The 13,430-nt window shown below is 33.9% G+C and overlaps 1 protein-coding gene across 16 annotated transcripts in view; it reads left to right on the forward strand.

Moving 5' to 3' along the window:
- WNK2 (WNK lysine deficient protein kinase 2) overlaps positions 1–13,430 on the forward strand; it is a 110,960-nt gene that overhangs the window by 75,810 nt on the left and 21,720 nt on the right. For 12 of the 16 annotated variants that reach the window (XR_015695898.1, XM_087709061.1, XM_087709063.1 and 9 more), the window contains 6 exons: positions 2,271–2,324; positions 3,214–3,269; positions 3,423–4,000; positions 6,947–7,155; positions 7,805–8,020; positions 9,086–9,184. Coding sequence is in view for 15 of the 16 variants with exons in the window: in XM_087709061.1 (XP_087565187.1) it covers positions 2,271–2,324; positions 3,214–3,269; positions 3,423–4,000; positions 6,947–7,155; positions 7,805–8,020; positions 9,086–9,184 (1,212 nt within the window). In the remaining variant the exon portion in view is untranslated. The remainder of the gene's footprint in view (positions 1–2,270; positions 2,325–3,213; positions 3,270–3,422; positions 4,001–6,946; positions 7,156–7,804; positions 8,021–9,085; positions 9,185–13,430) is intronic. The other 4 variants (XM_087709066.1, XM_087709068.1, XM_087709072.1 and 1 more) reach the window with 2 other exon arrangements.

Consider the following 13,430-nt stretch of genomic DNA (forward strand, 5'->3'; position numbering starts at 1 on the left):
GAGACCGCCTCCTGCCAATTACCTCCCATAGACCCATTAGATCCCACAGATTAGGCCTCCTCCGAATTCCATCTGCCGGCCAATGCCGGCTGTCGACCACCCGAAGGAGGGCCTTCTCTGTGGCTGCTCCGGCCCTTTGGAGATTCGGACCCTCGTCACCTTTCAGGCCTTCTGGACTGCCGTTAAGACCTGGCTGTCCCAGCAAGCCTGGGGTTGAGTTCCCCCCCTACTCAAATTTGCTGTGCTTGCTGTGCTTGCTGTGTTTTTTAAATCGTTTGTATCATTGTCCTGTTTTTGTCTTACTTTTCTGTATTTGTTCCCCTTCCCTTGGTTTTTGTTCAGCCGCCCTGAGTCCCTTTGGGGAATAGGGTGGCTTACAAATCGAATAAATCCAATCCAATCCAATCCAAAGAAAGGAGAAAAAAATTATGCATCTTCAGTTACGTGGCTAGTTTCCTAGAAATCATCATTATCAACTTGACATATCTAATGTGGACCCAAATATAATTTACATCTCCAGGATGTTTTCAAAAACAGATTTGCATCTAATAGAGCTCCTTTTACAATATATGATAACTTTCTTGGTCTCTAAATGTGCTCGATCATGTGCTCAAGGATTTTCCATTTCAAAGCCAGACAGTAATGTCTAGATATGAGACTCAGGCTGGCAGTTAGTGATGGCTAAAAATTACCCAGTAGAAAAATATCCCTTACTATCTTCTTTCTGAAGGTCCAGTATTTTCTCCTGACCCAAGATGCATAGAAGCTAAGAAGATGCTATGTGTTGAGTCATCCTGTAAATATGTGCATAGTGTCTTAGCTAGCAAGAGATAAATTCCTCCTAAATCTTTTCAAATGTTCAGTATCCCATCTTCCTCTATTCAGGTTCTGAAATCTGCCTTGACAAAACATGAAAGCATATGTATTGAAATGTGTGTGCATATATCTGTAATATTGAACACATGCTGGTCCGCATAGAAAAGTTCTTCAGATATGAGTGTATTGTTGAACATTTTGAATAATTTAATGGCCCAGTGATTGTAATCCATACTTATGATTGTTTTAAATATGACATAGAAAATTCAAAAAAGAAGGGAAAGGAACTTATTTGAGCATTTAGCAAACTAAAATTCTTTAACCAAAGTTAAAGCTTGGACCTGGCAAAGAATAATACAGATAGTCCTTGACTTAGGACCACAATTGAGCCCAAAATTTATGTTGCTGAGTGAGACATTTGTTAAGTGAGTGTTGCCCCATTTTACAACCTTTCTTGCCACACTTGTTAAGTGAATTGCTGTAGTTGTTAAGTTAGTGACCTGATTATTAAGTGAATCAGGGGTTTTACTCCTGACTTTGCTTGTCAGAAAGTCACAAAAGGTGATCACATGACCATGATATTGCAATGGTCATAAATACGGGTCAGTTGCAAACATCTGAATTTTGATCACCTGATAATGGGGAATGTTGCAACAATTTTAAGTGTGAAAGTAATAAATCATAAGTCGCTTTTTCAATGCAGTTGTAACTTTAAACGGCCACTAAATGAACTGTTGTATCGAGGATTCCCTGTATATTTTGGACATCTCAAACATAAAGCTTTTCTCTCAAATATACACGGATGTACTGTATGTCAAAGATGAAATCATTATTATGAAATTAATCTTAAGGCCAAAGTAAATTACGCATACAAATATGTGTACTAATATGTCCATGTAATTTTTTTAAAACCATGTTTGCAATTATTTTTCTACTGCCAAGAGTTATATGGTTATGGCACTTTAGAAATCAAATAAATGTACTACTTCCTGTTTTCTCTAATTTTAATGTAACCACATGTGGTACAGTATGAGCTAGAAACATGTGAAAGAAGTCCACCCCCAAAATAAGAAGAAAAGGAAAAACTGACTCTTTTGCATGTCTTTTTTCTAGAAGACTATTCTGCAGTACTGTGAACTTGGAGTAATAAAAATCAGAAGAGGGACTGTATAATAACAAATTTTACATATCATTTAGGTTGAGAAAGCAGTCATCATATAATATGGATTCTATCAGAAAACAGAAGTTTATATGAAACAGTATTTAACAGACTAAACATTAACCATGTGGTGTCAGAAGGGAATGAAGTGTTCAAACAGTGAAATGCAAATCATTGACTTAAGAGTGATTTGCTTTAAGATGAAATATAAAAATAATTTTAGAGTTTATATATTTCCATATAGATTCCAACCTTGCAAGATTATTTTAAATTGTTAAATTTTGCTTATAGGTAGAACAATCTGATGTTACATGCACCGGGATCCAGCATTCAGAAATAAACAAAGCAGGTAGTAGATCATAACTTTAATGTTCATTTTTCTTTCTAAATATCCATATGAACAACTATGTGGTAGGTTATTAGATATAATTATTAAGAAAACTAGGAATTAGTGAATGTGTGTACCACAATAGCAACACAGACTGTAGTAATTTCAAGATAAAATTTAATATGCAATTCTCATGAAACTTTATGTATGGATATTTATGATGATAATTTTAATATATGAAATGTTAAATATGAACACTATATAAATAATGCTTTTATTTCTGATTGGTAAGCCAAGCCATATAAATTATATGGATATGGTTTAAACAACATGATGTATCTTTTCCATATTTGTATACAAGCGCATTATTGAAGTAATTTTGTCCAGGAAAATTGAATGGGCAAATTGGGAAACCATGATTTTGTTCCCTATAGTATATGTGGAAAGCAGGGAGGCATTTTTACCGGAAATAGAAAAATTTGAAATGTCACTGTTTTTGATTAGAAGATCAAATATCACTTTTCTGTGATGCAATATTTTATCAACAATATTTTATACTGAATAATGATTATAAGAAACAAATACCTTATTTTTCTTTAAGACTTCTTAATAGATTATATTAGGCATTGCATAGAATTCTCGAAGATAGATCATGTTGTTTAAAACCATATGTATATAATTGAAATTATAATCTTTGTGGTGATATCAAGCATTGGATTTATGATTTATGTTTAATTCATGTATATCTGACTTATAGTCTTGAATACAACAGCGAAACTAGAGTTATAGCCTTTGAGAATTTTATTAAATAAGAATTTTTCATATTTAACTTTTGCCTTGCTCTAAAATTTACCAATCCAGATATATGCATGTTTTCTTTTTTGTTTGTTGTTTTCAATATATTAAACAGGTCAAGATATAAATGTCAGTTCACCTACTGCTATCCTAACATCAGGATACACTCAGGTACTGTTATCTTATATTGGTTTTTTTTCCCTACATTTATCCCATTCCTCAGACAATTGCAGCTAATGAAGGCCACTATTTTCCTATAAAAATAATGTTTAAAGGCAGGTAAGATGTTAACCAACTAAGCCTTTCTTTCATTTGTTATTTCAGGTTGTTTCTTCTTCACTTACAGCAGACCAGAAGGACATTGCCAAGAAAAACAAATATGAAAAGGATGGTTCTATAGACTCCAATGTCAAAGAAGCAGAAACACCAGCAAAAACTATAGGCAGATTTTCAGTGATCAGCACTCAGGATGAATTAACTTTATCATCTGTGCATTGCTTGAGGTATTCTGCACCCCCAGATGTTTATCTGGACAATCAACCTTCTAGCCCTGATATAAAGTCATCTCTGCGCCGTGTGCAGACAGCTTCCTCTTTTGATGTCCTTTATGGAAAGGATTCCAGTGATTCTGGAGATGAATCTTTTCCAGGAAAACAAGATGGGTCTCCAATGTCACCTCAGATCAGTAGACTGGGAAACGACATTAAAAAGACTTCTTGTAATCTCCAAAAGTCAGTAAAGTCAAGTTCACAGGGCCTTAATTCTCCAAATGGTCATGGATCAAAAATCCCAACTATCAACATAACTTCTTTCCATTCTCAGTCATCATATGTGAGTAGTGACAATGACTCAGAGTTTGAAGATGCAGACATGAAAAAAGAATTGCAGAGCCTGAGAGAAAAGTATGTTTCTGTTTTATCCAAACAGAGGGTTTTGGGAATATGTGTTTGAGCAGCTTATCCAAATACCCTTTGACATCTTTTGTCATTTGTTCCTTTCTTTTGAAAGCATTTATCTCAAGTTGTTTTATGCATTTGATGTACAATATTCTTTCCACGTTTTGGTTCTCATTGTGTTGATAAAAAAAACACATTTTTCAGTAAAGAAAAATTGGAAATCAAATATTTTATGAGACAAAAGTGGCTTTATTCACCAAGAGGCATTTTAATTGCTTCAGAACTGCAAAATAAATTGTATTCATATCAAGGACATCATATACTTAGGAATCTTTTTTTTCCAATCAGTTACCCCTTGGAAGAATCAAATAAAAGATAGTACTACTTGAGCCAAAAAATACTTTTAGCAATATAATTTGTTTTGCTAATTGAAGTGGCAATAATTTTGTCCCAGATATAGTAAAATTATTTAAGACAAAGGTATCCTTTGTCTATAGAAGACACATGAACTTTTGAGGCAACCCAGTCTAAATGGTTAAGAATAATGTTTTGTGTCTTCTATTGTCTTGCTTTTCTGTGGCTGGAATTAATCTTGCTTCCATTGAGGCTTATTTGAGAATTTTTTTGATTAAAGTATTGGTAAACTAGACTTAGTGAAAGAGTCTTTGGAATAGATAATTCCTAGGCTCTTTATTTTTATTCATTTATTATTAAATGTATACATTGCCAATCTCACTGTCCCACCTGGAAGAAATGTATGGTCTTGGATTTAAATTATTGTGGCTTTTCCATCTAAGTCTAGATGATGCTGGCGCTTGAGAAAGCCACATATACACAAGAACAGGGACCTTGATTTACAGAGAGAGATGAATAAAGCTCCATATTATTGCAATTCCAACCTCTATAATGAACTTTGATTTTGTCCAGTTACTTTTCCAACACCTTCTCATCTCACATCATTTTTCTGTTGCACTAACCTATGCATCACCAATGGTATTTTGAAGAAATAACACCCTTGTTAAACTTATGGATTAGCTTGAAGAGATGAATTCTTTCTTATTGCGAACAGATTTATCCATAAACAATTTATGGATATATGTTACATAAGTATTTATGTGATTGCATAAGACTGCAGGTTTTACATAGAAAATATCTGCAGACTGTTTTTCTGCTGTTTGTACATATTGTTATGCATTCTATTAATTTCTTGATTTTTGTTTCGTTACTATCTTAATCGCCCATTTTATTTTTTGATTGTATATCATTTAGTTGGTGTAATATTTTAGCAACAGCATAGATAGACCTTCAGGATGGCCTGTCTTCAATCTGGCCCCTAAAAATCTTAAAAAACTGTTACTGGTACAATTGAATCCATCCACCATGTTGTTGGTTGTCCATATTTCCCAGCATTATGGGCTTCTCAAGACACATGAGTCTTACCATAATGTGCCTTGAGTGAGACTCTATTGATTTGACTTATAATAGGTTTCCTTGTTTTTTGATTCCCATTCTTAGCTGTCTTTTCCAACATTAACATTGAACATTACGCTTTCTGTCTTGCTTCTACAAAATGCTCTCCCCCTTTTTTGTTTCCATGGAAAATAAAGAAAATTATTGCCACTATCATTTTGAATGTTATGGGTACCAGCATATCATGACATCCAAGTATCTTGCAAGGTCTTCATTGATACCTTGTCAACTGCCGATCTATGGCATATTTCTTGATTGCTGGTTTCTTTATTGTTAATTGCTGATAGTTGATCCTAAAAGGTAAATGCTATCTTTAGTATCAATTTTTAGATTGGTTGCTGAACCTATTATCATTAGTCTTGATCGGACTATATTTAATTTTAGTTATATTTTTTTCACTTTTGTTAGTAGAATTTCAGTTCATTTTTATTTTCAGACATCCAAGCCTAGTGCAAGTTTTGATTGACTCAGCTGCATTGTATTTTGTACTTTAATCTTTATTACTTTTGATACAATTTAATATTAATAAATGATTATTATTTATTGTTTGCCTTTAATGACAAGTCTCCTTTGAGTTGAACTGAACTGCTGATGGCACATATGGCCACATTGTTTTCTTAGCAGCAATACAGAAGTGATTTCTTTCTTCGGAGATGGTAGTATACAAGCTTGGGACTTCACAATCTATTTTATAGCCTTTGGATAACCTTTGGATTTTTCATCCAAGTATTACCCAGGTCTACCCTATTTAGCTTCTGAACTTAAAGTACTTCCTCTTGATGAGAGAACATCACTTACTAATGCATGAAACAAAATCATCAGTATTCTTGGGGCAAAATTTAAAAGTCTCTAGTTTTCTGGTTCTTGTTTCAGTTTTTCATGTTTCACACTCTTTTTTCTGAGTTTCTATATTTCTTATTCATTGACCATATTGCATTTGAATGAAGTAGGTGTTTCCTTGTAACTATTGCATTTTGTGCTGTGCCATTGCTACCTTAAAAAAAATAATTTATAGTAAGATAGATTATTCTTCTGGTTCCTCTACCAAAAACCTCTGTATATTATTTGAATTATTCTTTATCCTGTGTGGTGTAGCCTTTTCTTGAATCTTTTGCTGTGTCATGCTGGTCCTTTCACTATATTTAGCACTTGGCTGTCAAAACAATTTGCTATTCTCATTGTTTTAGTCATGCAACTTCTTAAAATATATATGCTAGCTTCTTCACTCTTCCTGAATGATTCATAAGCTTGCACAAATGTGCCTTCTTTTTCATCATAGAGGTGGTTTTTGTATTAGGACCATAAGCCATGTTGAAAGCCACCAATCTTCATTTTGAAATTTATCTCCTGCAATGTAATTTTTTAAAAAAATGTTTTGATAATGATGTGATCAAAATGCATATTCTAATATATGTTCTTAGAAATAGAGAGGTCTTAATTTAAGAGTTACTTTCTTTCAATGTTTTCATGTTCATTCTTCAGACACATGAAAGAAATTACCGAGTTGCAGTCCCAACAGAAAAAAGAAATAGAAGCTTTGTACCTTCGTCTGGGAAAACCACTACCACCCAATGTCGGATTCCTTCATTCTGCTCCACCAAGTGGCCGCCGAAGAAGAACAAGCAAGCACAAATTAAAAACTGGGAAATTGCTAAACCCCGTTGTCCAGCAGCTCAAAACATCAAGTACAAGTATGTTTACAAGTGATATTTTTCTTTTAGCATGCATCCAGTGAAAGTTTCAAATTGTTTGATTATTTTGGGGGGATTTCGTTTTTGTTTTTTGGAGTTGTATTGTTCAATCAAAGGAAAAGGGGTAAAGGAACTATAGTATGGCTTTATTTGTTCTTGGCTTTCGTGGGGAAGAGAATTAAGTTAGGTTGAACCATTAAACACAACTTAGCAAAACCATGTTAAACCTTTCATTTTTATTCTATGATTATGTCTCATTTATTTACATTGTACAAAATATTGTTAGGGTGATTCTTGAGTTTGGTGCATTACTTTGCAGTATGAAAGCTTTTCTTTTCATTCTTTAAAAACTCAAAATAATTAAAATTAGGTGAAACATTTGATTCGATGGAATCACCAATATTAGTGTCCATGAATATCACATTGGAGACATTGATGCTACACTATGGATAAAAATTGTAAAACTATAGCCATTTTATATATAAGGAGAATTGATAGGAATGGTTGATTCTCTGCAGCTGGTTTTCTGAACATGTATGGATTTTGATCAATTAAAAATCTTTAGAATTTTTGAAGTTTTCTTCAGATAATGGTTTCAGATTCTTTTATTGCTTTCAAGCTTAATGATTTTTGCATACATCCTGTTTAGGCAATATATCAGAGCATAAAGACCCTTTGGCTAAGGGAAGCACTAGAGCTCAAACAGACTCTACTGAAGCAACAGGACTGACTGTGTCCACATCAGCCATACTTGAGAGCTCAGTTCAGACTCAGCAACCTTGTTCTGTCAAGGCTTCATTATCCTCTGACATTTGCTCTGGAGTAGTTTCTGAAGGAGGTGATGTCCGTGGAAATTCTGGACAAGGTGATTTTATATCTTCAGAATCATCTTTTACTCTATGTTTAAAACCAGTCATTTTTCCACAGGAGAATGAAATATGTGCTAAAGTGAGAAAAGAAAGTTTAAGGCTTTCTTTTTAACTTGATACACTGATTAGATTTTTAAACCACCTTTCCTCAGGACTCGTGGTGGTATATATAGCACTACATGCTCCATTTTTTCCTCACAACAGCAACCTGTGAGTTAGGTTTAGCTAGAGAGAATGTCTAGCCCAACCTCACCAAAAAACATCATCTCAGTATATTGATTCAAAGCCTGTAGAAATGATGCTAACTGTGATACAATTAGAAAAGTTGCTGATGTAAATCTAATAGGAATTTCACTAACAGTGCAAGGGGGTAGATGTCTAACTTGCTGGTGTTCATTTTGAAAATGAGCCATGAGAGGAAAATCAGTAGAGTACAAATGCAAAAAGCAGTTAATGTTAAGGAAGAACCAGTTAGAGCATAGAGCACTTAAAAAAAAGATCAGTAAAATTGTCCATTGTAGATTGAAATTATTTGCAAACAGGGAAGCTGACTCCTTTTTTATCTTGCTTCACATTCTTTGGTTCTCTTAAAGGCCCCATCCTTTCCTGCAGATGCAGAAATTTTTGGATTAAACTGTATTACTGGCCTGCAAAAATGTAATTCAGAAATAATTACTCTTTAAGCACATGGCATAAATTTTGGCTTCATTAGAAAGTCTAGTACCTTCAGTAGTAACACTGTTACCTCTCATGGGAGAGCTTCATCATGGTATGGTAGCAGTAGAGTCCTTACACAGCTGCAAAGTGTTGGGAAGATTCTAAATGGTCGCCTCTGGTTTTGCATGCTCTGCCCAACTAATCCTATGAAGTATCTATTTTCTTCTGCTGTTGTTTTCACACCCTTTTGCTTATAGCCAATGAACTTACTCCTCTGGGGCAAGGTTAAAATGGAGGTGTGGATGATTAACTAACAAAGCTGATATGACTGATGGTGACATCTAATCGCAGCTATTTGTACTTTATAAGTGTCTTTGTTTTCTTCCCTTTATATTCATTTGCAGGCTGGACGGTTTTCCACCAAACGTCTGAGAGAGTGACCTATAAATCTAGTAGCAAACCTCGTACCAGATTCCTCAGTGGACCTGTGTCTTTGTCCATCTGTTTGTATTTGTTCTTTTGTATTTTATCACAGCCCATCTTTCTTTTGTCATCTTTTTCGAAACTCATTTTCATCGATTTATCTAATATGCTTGGCAGGAAGTGCCCCTTCTTGTAGACAATCACTCCCCTCCTCCCTTTTTTTAAAGTAATCATCTTGATTTAATTTATTTTGTTTCATATGGAAAGCTTTTGAACACTGCTTTTGGCTCATGCCTGGGTATCAAAAGCATGTGTGGAAGATCTCATCAATTTATTCTATAGTCTTATGGTAAATTCTTATCTTGGACGTACCTTTATGTGATTTTGCGTTGGAGTAACTTTTAATTTGCAATGTGACAGTTATAAATGTCTGCTGTCCTGATTCTGGTGATACCAAATCGAAACCCAGGCTTCTGTAGACGAATGGTCTCTTTCACACATGCTTGGACTATGAAGACATGCATGTAGCAAGCTGATACAATTCTAGAAGGTCACTGAAGGGTAGAACGTCTGCACAAGGGCTGTATTCAAACAATATACAGTACTGTTTATATCCACTTTGTTGTTGTTGTTGTTATTGTTGTTATTATGTTATTTCTCCTGTCCCTTGCATGTAGAAATGCTGAGAAATGCTCCTGCTAGCTCTTTAACACCATCTTTTCTAGGCAGCATTTCCCCCCCATATTGTGTACTTTTGGGTTACTTTAAATGAATTTTCTTAAATGTGGTGGTTTGGTTATCACCAAGTACAATATGGCTTTTATTAGACATTCATCTAGCTGGAGCACTTTACTCAGTTAATTTTTTATTATGACCTTATGTGACCTCAGAGATGAAGTCAACAAGCAGTTCATCAAAGCACAGAATAAATTAAAGTTCCTAATGCCACTCTCAGAATAGTCTATTGATATCATGTCCAGATGCAACTAAAACTAGACTGTTCTTGATTGTATGATTATACGAATTGGCTATTCAACCAGTTGTCACAAATATTTATTTTTAAGTTTGTTTTTGTAAAACAAATGCTTATTATTAGGCAAAATACTTTGGGATATTTTGGTACAATAAGGCTATATTGTACTAATGAGAAAAATCTAGGCCATAGTTACAAGTAAGATAAAATAGTGCCAATATATAGAGATATTTATATTTAGTTAACATTCAGCAAATTCAGTATTCATTTTCATCAAACTTTTGTCATTGGAACTATACATCTCTATCATTATTACAAGGGTACAAATCAAAGGCACAAAGCTACTTAAAATTCATCCTTCTTGCTCTCCATTTTCAATAAAATAATGTCAACATTTTTAGAGTTAACAATGAAAGGGCTTTTAAGCATTCATAAACATCTTTGTATATGAAAACCATAATATTAAAATTCAATTATAATTTCAAGATAAAGACATCTAATATTCTTGGGTTATTTGGCATATAAAACTTATTTGGTAGTTCTGTGTGGTACTCCATGCATGATACGTATGCAGAAGATCCAGGTTCAGTGTCTGGTAATTGTGAGGAGAACTGGAAAAGTTCTTCCCAAGAACCTGGGACAATTAGTGCTACTTGCTATTAAAACTTGTGGGCATTTTTTCACCATCTATCATACTGGTTTACAGGAGCCAATGATTTGACTCAATATAAGGCTCTTTCCAGTATAAGAATGATACATTTTGTTGTTTTTGACAGTCAAGCTCTACAGAACAATTATTGTTATGGTACCAATGTTATTAATTGCATTGGGTTTGTAGACCAATATGGTCAAAGATAGGCGAGAAACTGTTCTACAGGTAGTCCTCAGCTTACAATAATTCATTTAGTGACCATTGGAAATTATAATGGCACTGAAAAAAATGATTTATGACCATTTTCCATACTTATGACCAGTGTAGCATCACCATGATCACATGATCAAAATTCAGATGCTTGGCAACCAACTCATAGTTATGATGATTGCAATGTCCTGGAGTCATGTAACTAACTTTTGCGACATTCTGATGAGCAAAGTCAATGGAAAGTCAGATTCACTTAACAACCATATTACTAATGTAACAACTATGGCAAGAAAGATTGTAAAATGGGACAAAATCACTTAATAACTGTCTTACTTAACAACAGACATTTGGGCTCAATTGTGGTCATAAGTTGAGGACTACATGTATTCTGTTCCTCTTGTAAGTATTCATTCCAGTTCTTAGTAAGTATCTCACAGATTATAGGAAAATACTCAAAGGTTAACTTTTATCCCCAAGCTGTGAAATTATTAATTGCTTTATGTGGTACAAAATGAGTCATTGAATTTTATTGGGATGGGATACCAATTGACTTCTGGTGAACCAGCAAAGTCATAACAATGTTCTCCTTATACTTTATGGGCACAAGTAGAGGGAATATGATTCTGTAGGTTACTTTAGAAAATTGCAGCCAAAGTTACACATAAGAAATTTAAGAAACCTCTTAAAATCTGGAAAAATATTTCTAGAAAAAGATACTTAATTTATTGCAGTTTGAGTGGAAGCTGTTCTCTTTTTTAAAAAAAATAGTATTTAAATCTGTACATAATGCTTGGAAATATTGATCATAATTATAAACTCAAAACCTAATTATAATACCATCTTGGCTATATGTTCTCTTATAACTAAGTTGTTATATAGTACTAACTTTAAAGACAAAGTACAAAGGTAAACAGGTCGTGTTGATGGTTATTTATTTCATCAATAAGATGGTTAAGGATTTACTGCCTTGTATATAAACAAAAATGCATTTGCATATGGTTACTGCAAGGAAATTGTCATAAGAAGCCACTGAAAAATTAATACATAGGAAAATATGTTAAGTTTAGGCATGGTCTCATCACTGACTTTGACTCTCTCTCCAAAAGGGTCCAAATTAAAATTTAAAGATTCAGTTATATTTATAAGAAGGAAGGAAGGAAGGAAGGAAGGAAGGAAGGAAGGAAGGAAGGAAGGAAGGAAGGAAGGAAGGAAGGAAGGAAGGAAGGAAAGAAGGAAGGGATAGGTAGATACCAACTGATCTTCTTTTGAGACATTTATTATGGAGAGAAAGGAATTATATCTAATCATATGTTCATTATAGAATGATGTTCTTTGCTACATTTTGATTCCCACATGAAGTATAATAACTAATGTAAACAATTATTTCTTTGGAGCTAGGTCCAATTCATGTGTCATATCAGCAGACATCAATTAATCTATAGTCAGATGTTATTGTTCTGGCACTAAAATAAGTACCGTGTTGATGTGCACAAACATGGAGTCTGCTATTCCTACGTGATTGAGGGTTAAGGTAGATTGAATGTAAACAGTGTAACGAGCCAGCAGCATCTACAATGTCACCAAAATGACAAAACAGCTGATACGCACTTGCATCCTGACATTTTAGTATCTAGGTCGCAGCATTTGTGTGATGATATGATGAAGGTCTCTCCCTTGGCTAAAATTAGAATAAAATATTTAGCATAAGACTTAGTGAGGTAAAACGTGGTTTTCTTTCTGTTTGAAAGATTGTCATGTGTAACACTCAAGCTGATCAACACCATTGGGGTAGATAAGTATAGACATGTACATACACATATACATGCATTGTTATCAAAGTTTGGAATGATTTGGGTTGTATTTGCAATTTTGCATGCGAAGATGGATAATCTTTGTACCATGTCAGAAACCAGTTGATTAATCATGGTAGACAGCAGTATCAACATGCACCTAATAATGAATGATCCCCTATGACACCATTGCAATATTACAAAGGCAAAGAAGGTAGGTTAGGTAAATAAAACAGAAAAAGAAAAATTTAAACCAGCTAGAGCTATACCAATTAATAAACTACCTGCTGACTTTCTGTCAGAATAAATAGATCTCCTTATTTTGTCTTTTTAACACTGCATTGGATTCAATTGAATATTCTTAACCAAGCAGTAGGATTTTTCTACCCAGCTCATCAAATAAATAACAAAGAATGATAGAAAATGCTATCTCCTATACAATAGAGCTGTAAGCATCCAAATGCAGTTTGATGATAAGATCAAGATGAAGCAACTTGTTGTCTTACATTTTAATATATATACTTTCAATTTGATGTGCCTTAGTTCTGCAGAACTGGGTCTAAAACCTGAAATAGGAAGTTCTTGCTGCCAATCTATTCTTATTTTTATCATTAACTGAGAGAAATCAGAGTATTCCAATTACTGTGCATACAGAATAGGAACTGATTTAGAAGCAACATTGATTAAAAATATTACTCTAT

The sequence above is a fragment of the Thamnophis sirtalis genome, unplaced genomic scaffold (assembly GCF_051295495.1).
Source record: "Thamnophis sirtalis isolate CommonGarterSnake01/CBP01778 unplaced genomic scaffold, rThaSir2_p1.2 scaffold_3, whole genome shotgun sequence".
Taxonomy (NCBI): domain Eukaryota; kingdom Metazoa; phylum Chordata; class Lepidosauria; order Squamata; family Natricidae; genus Thamnophis; species Thamnophis sirtalis.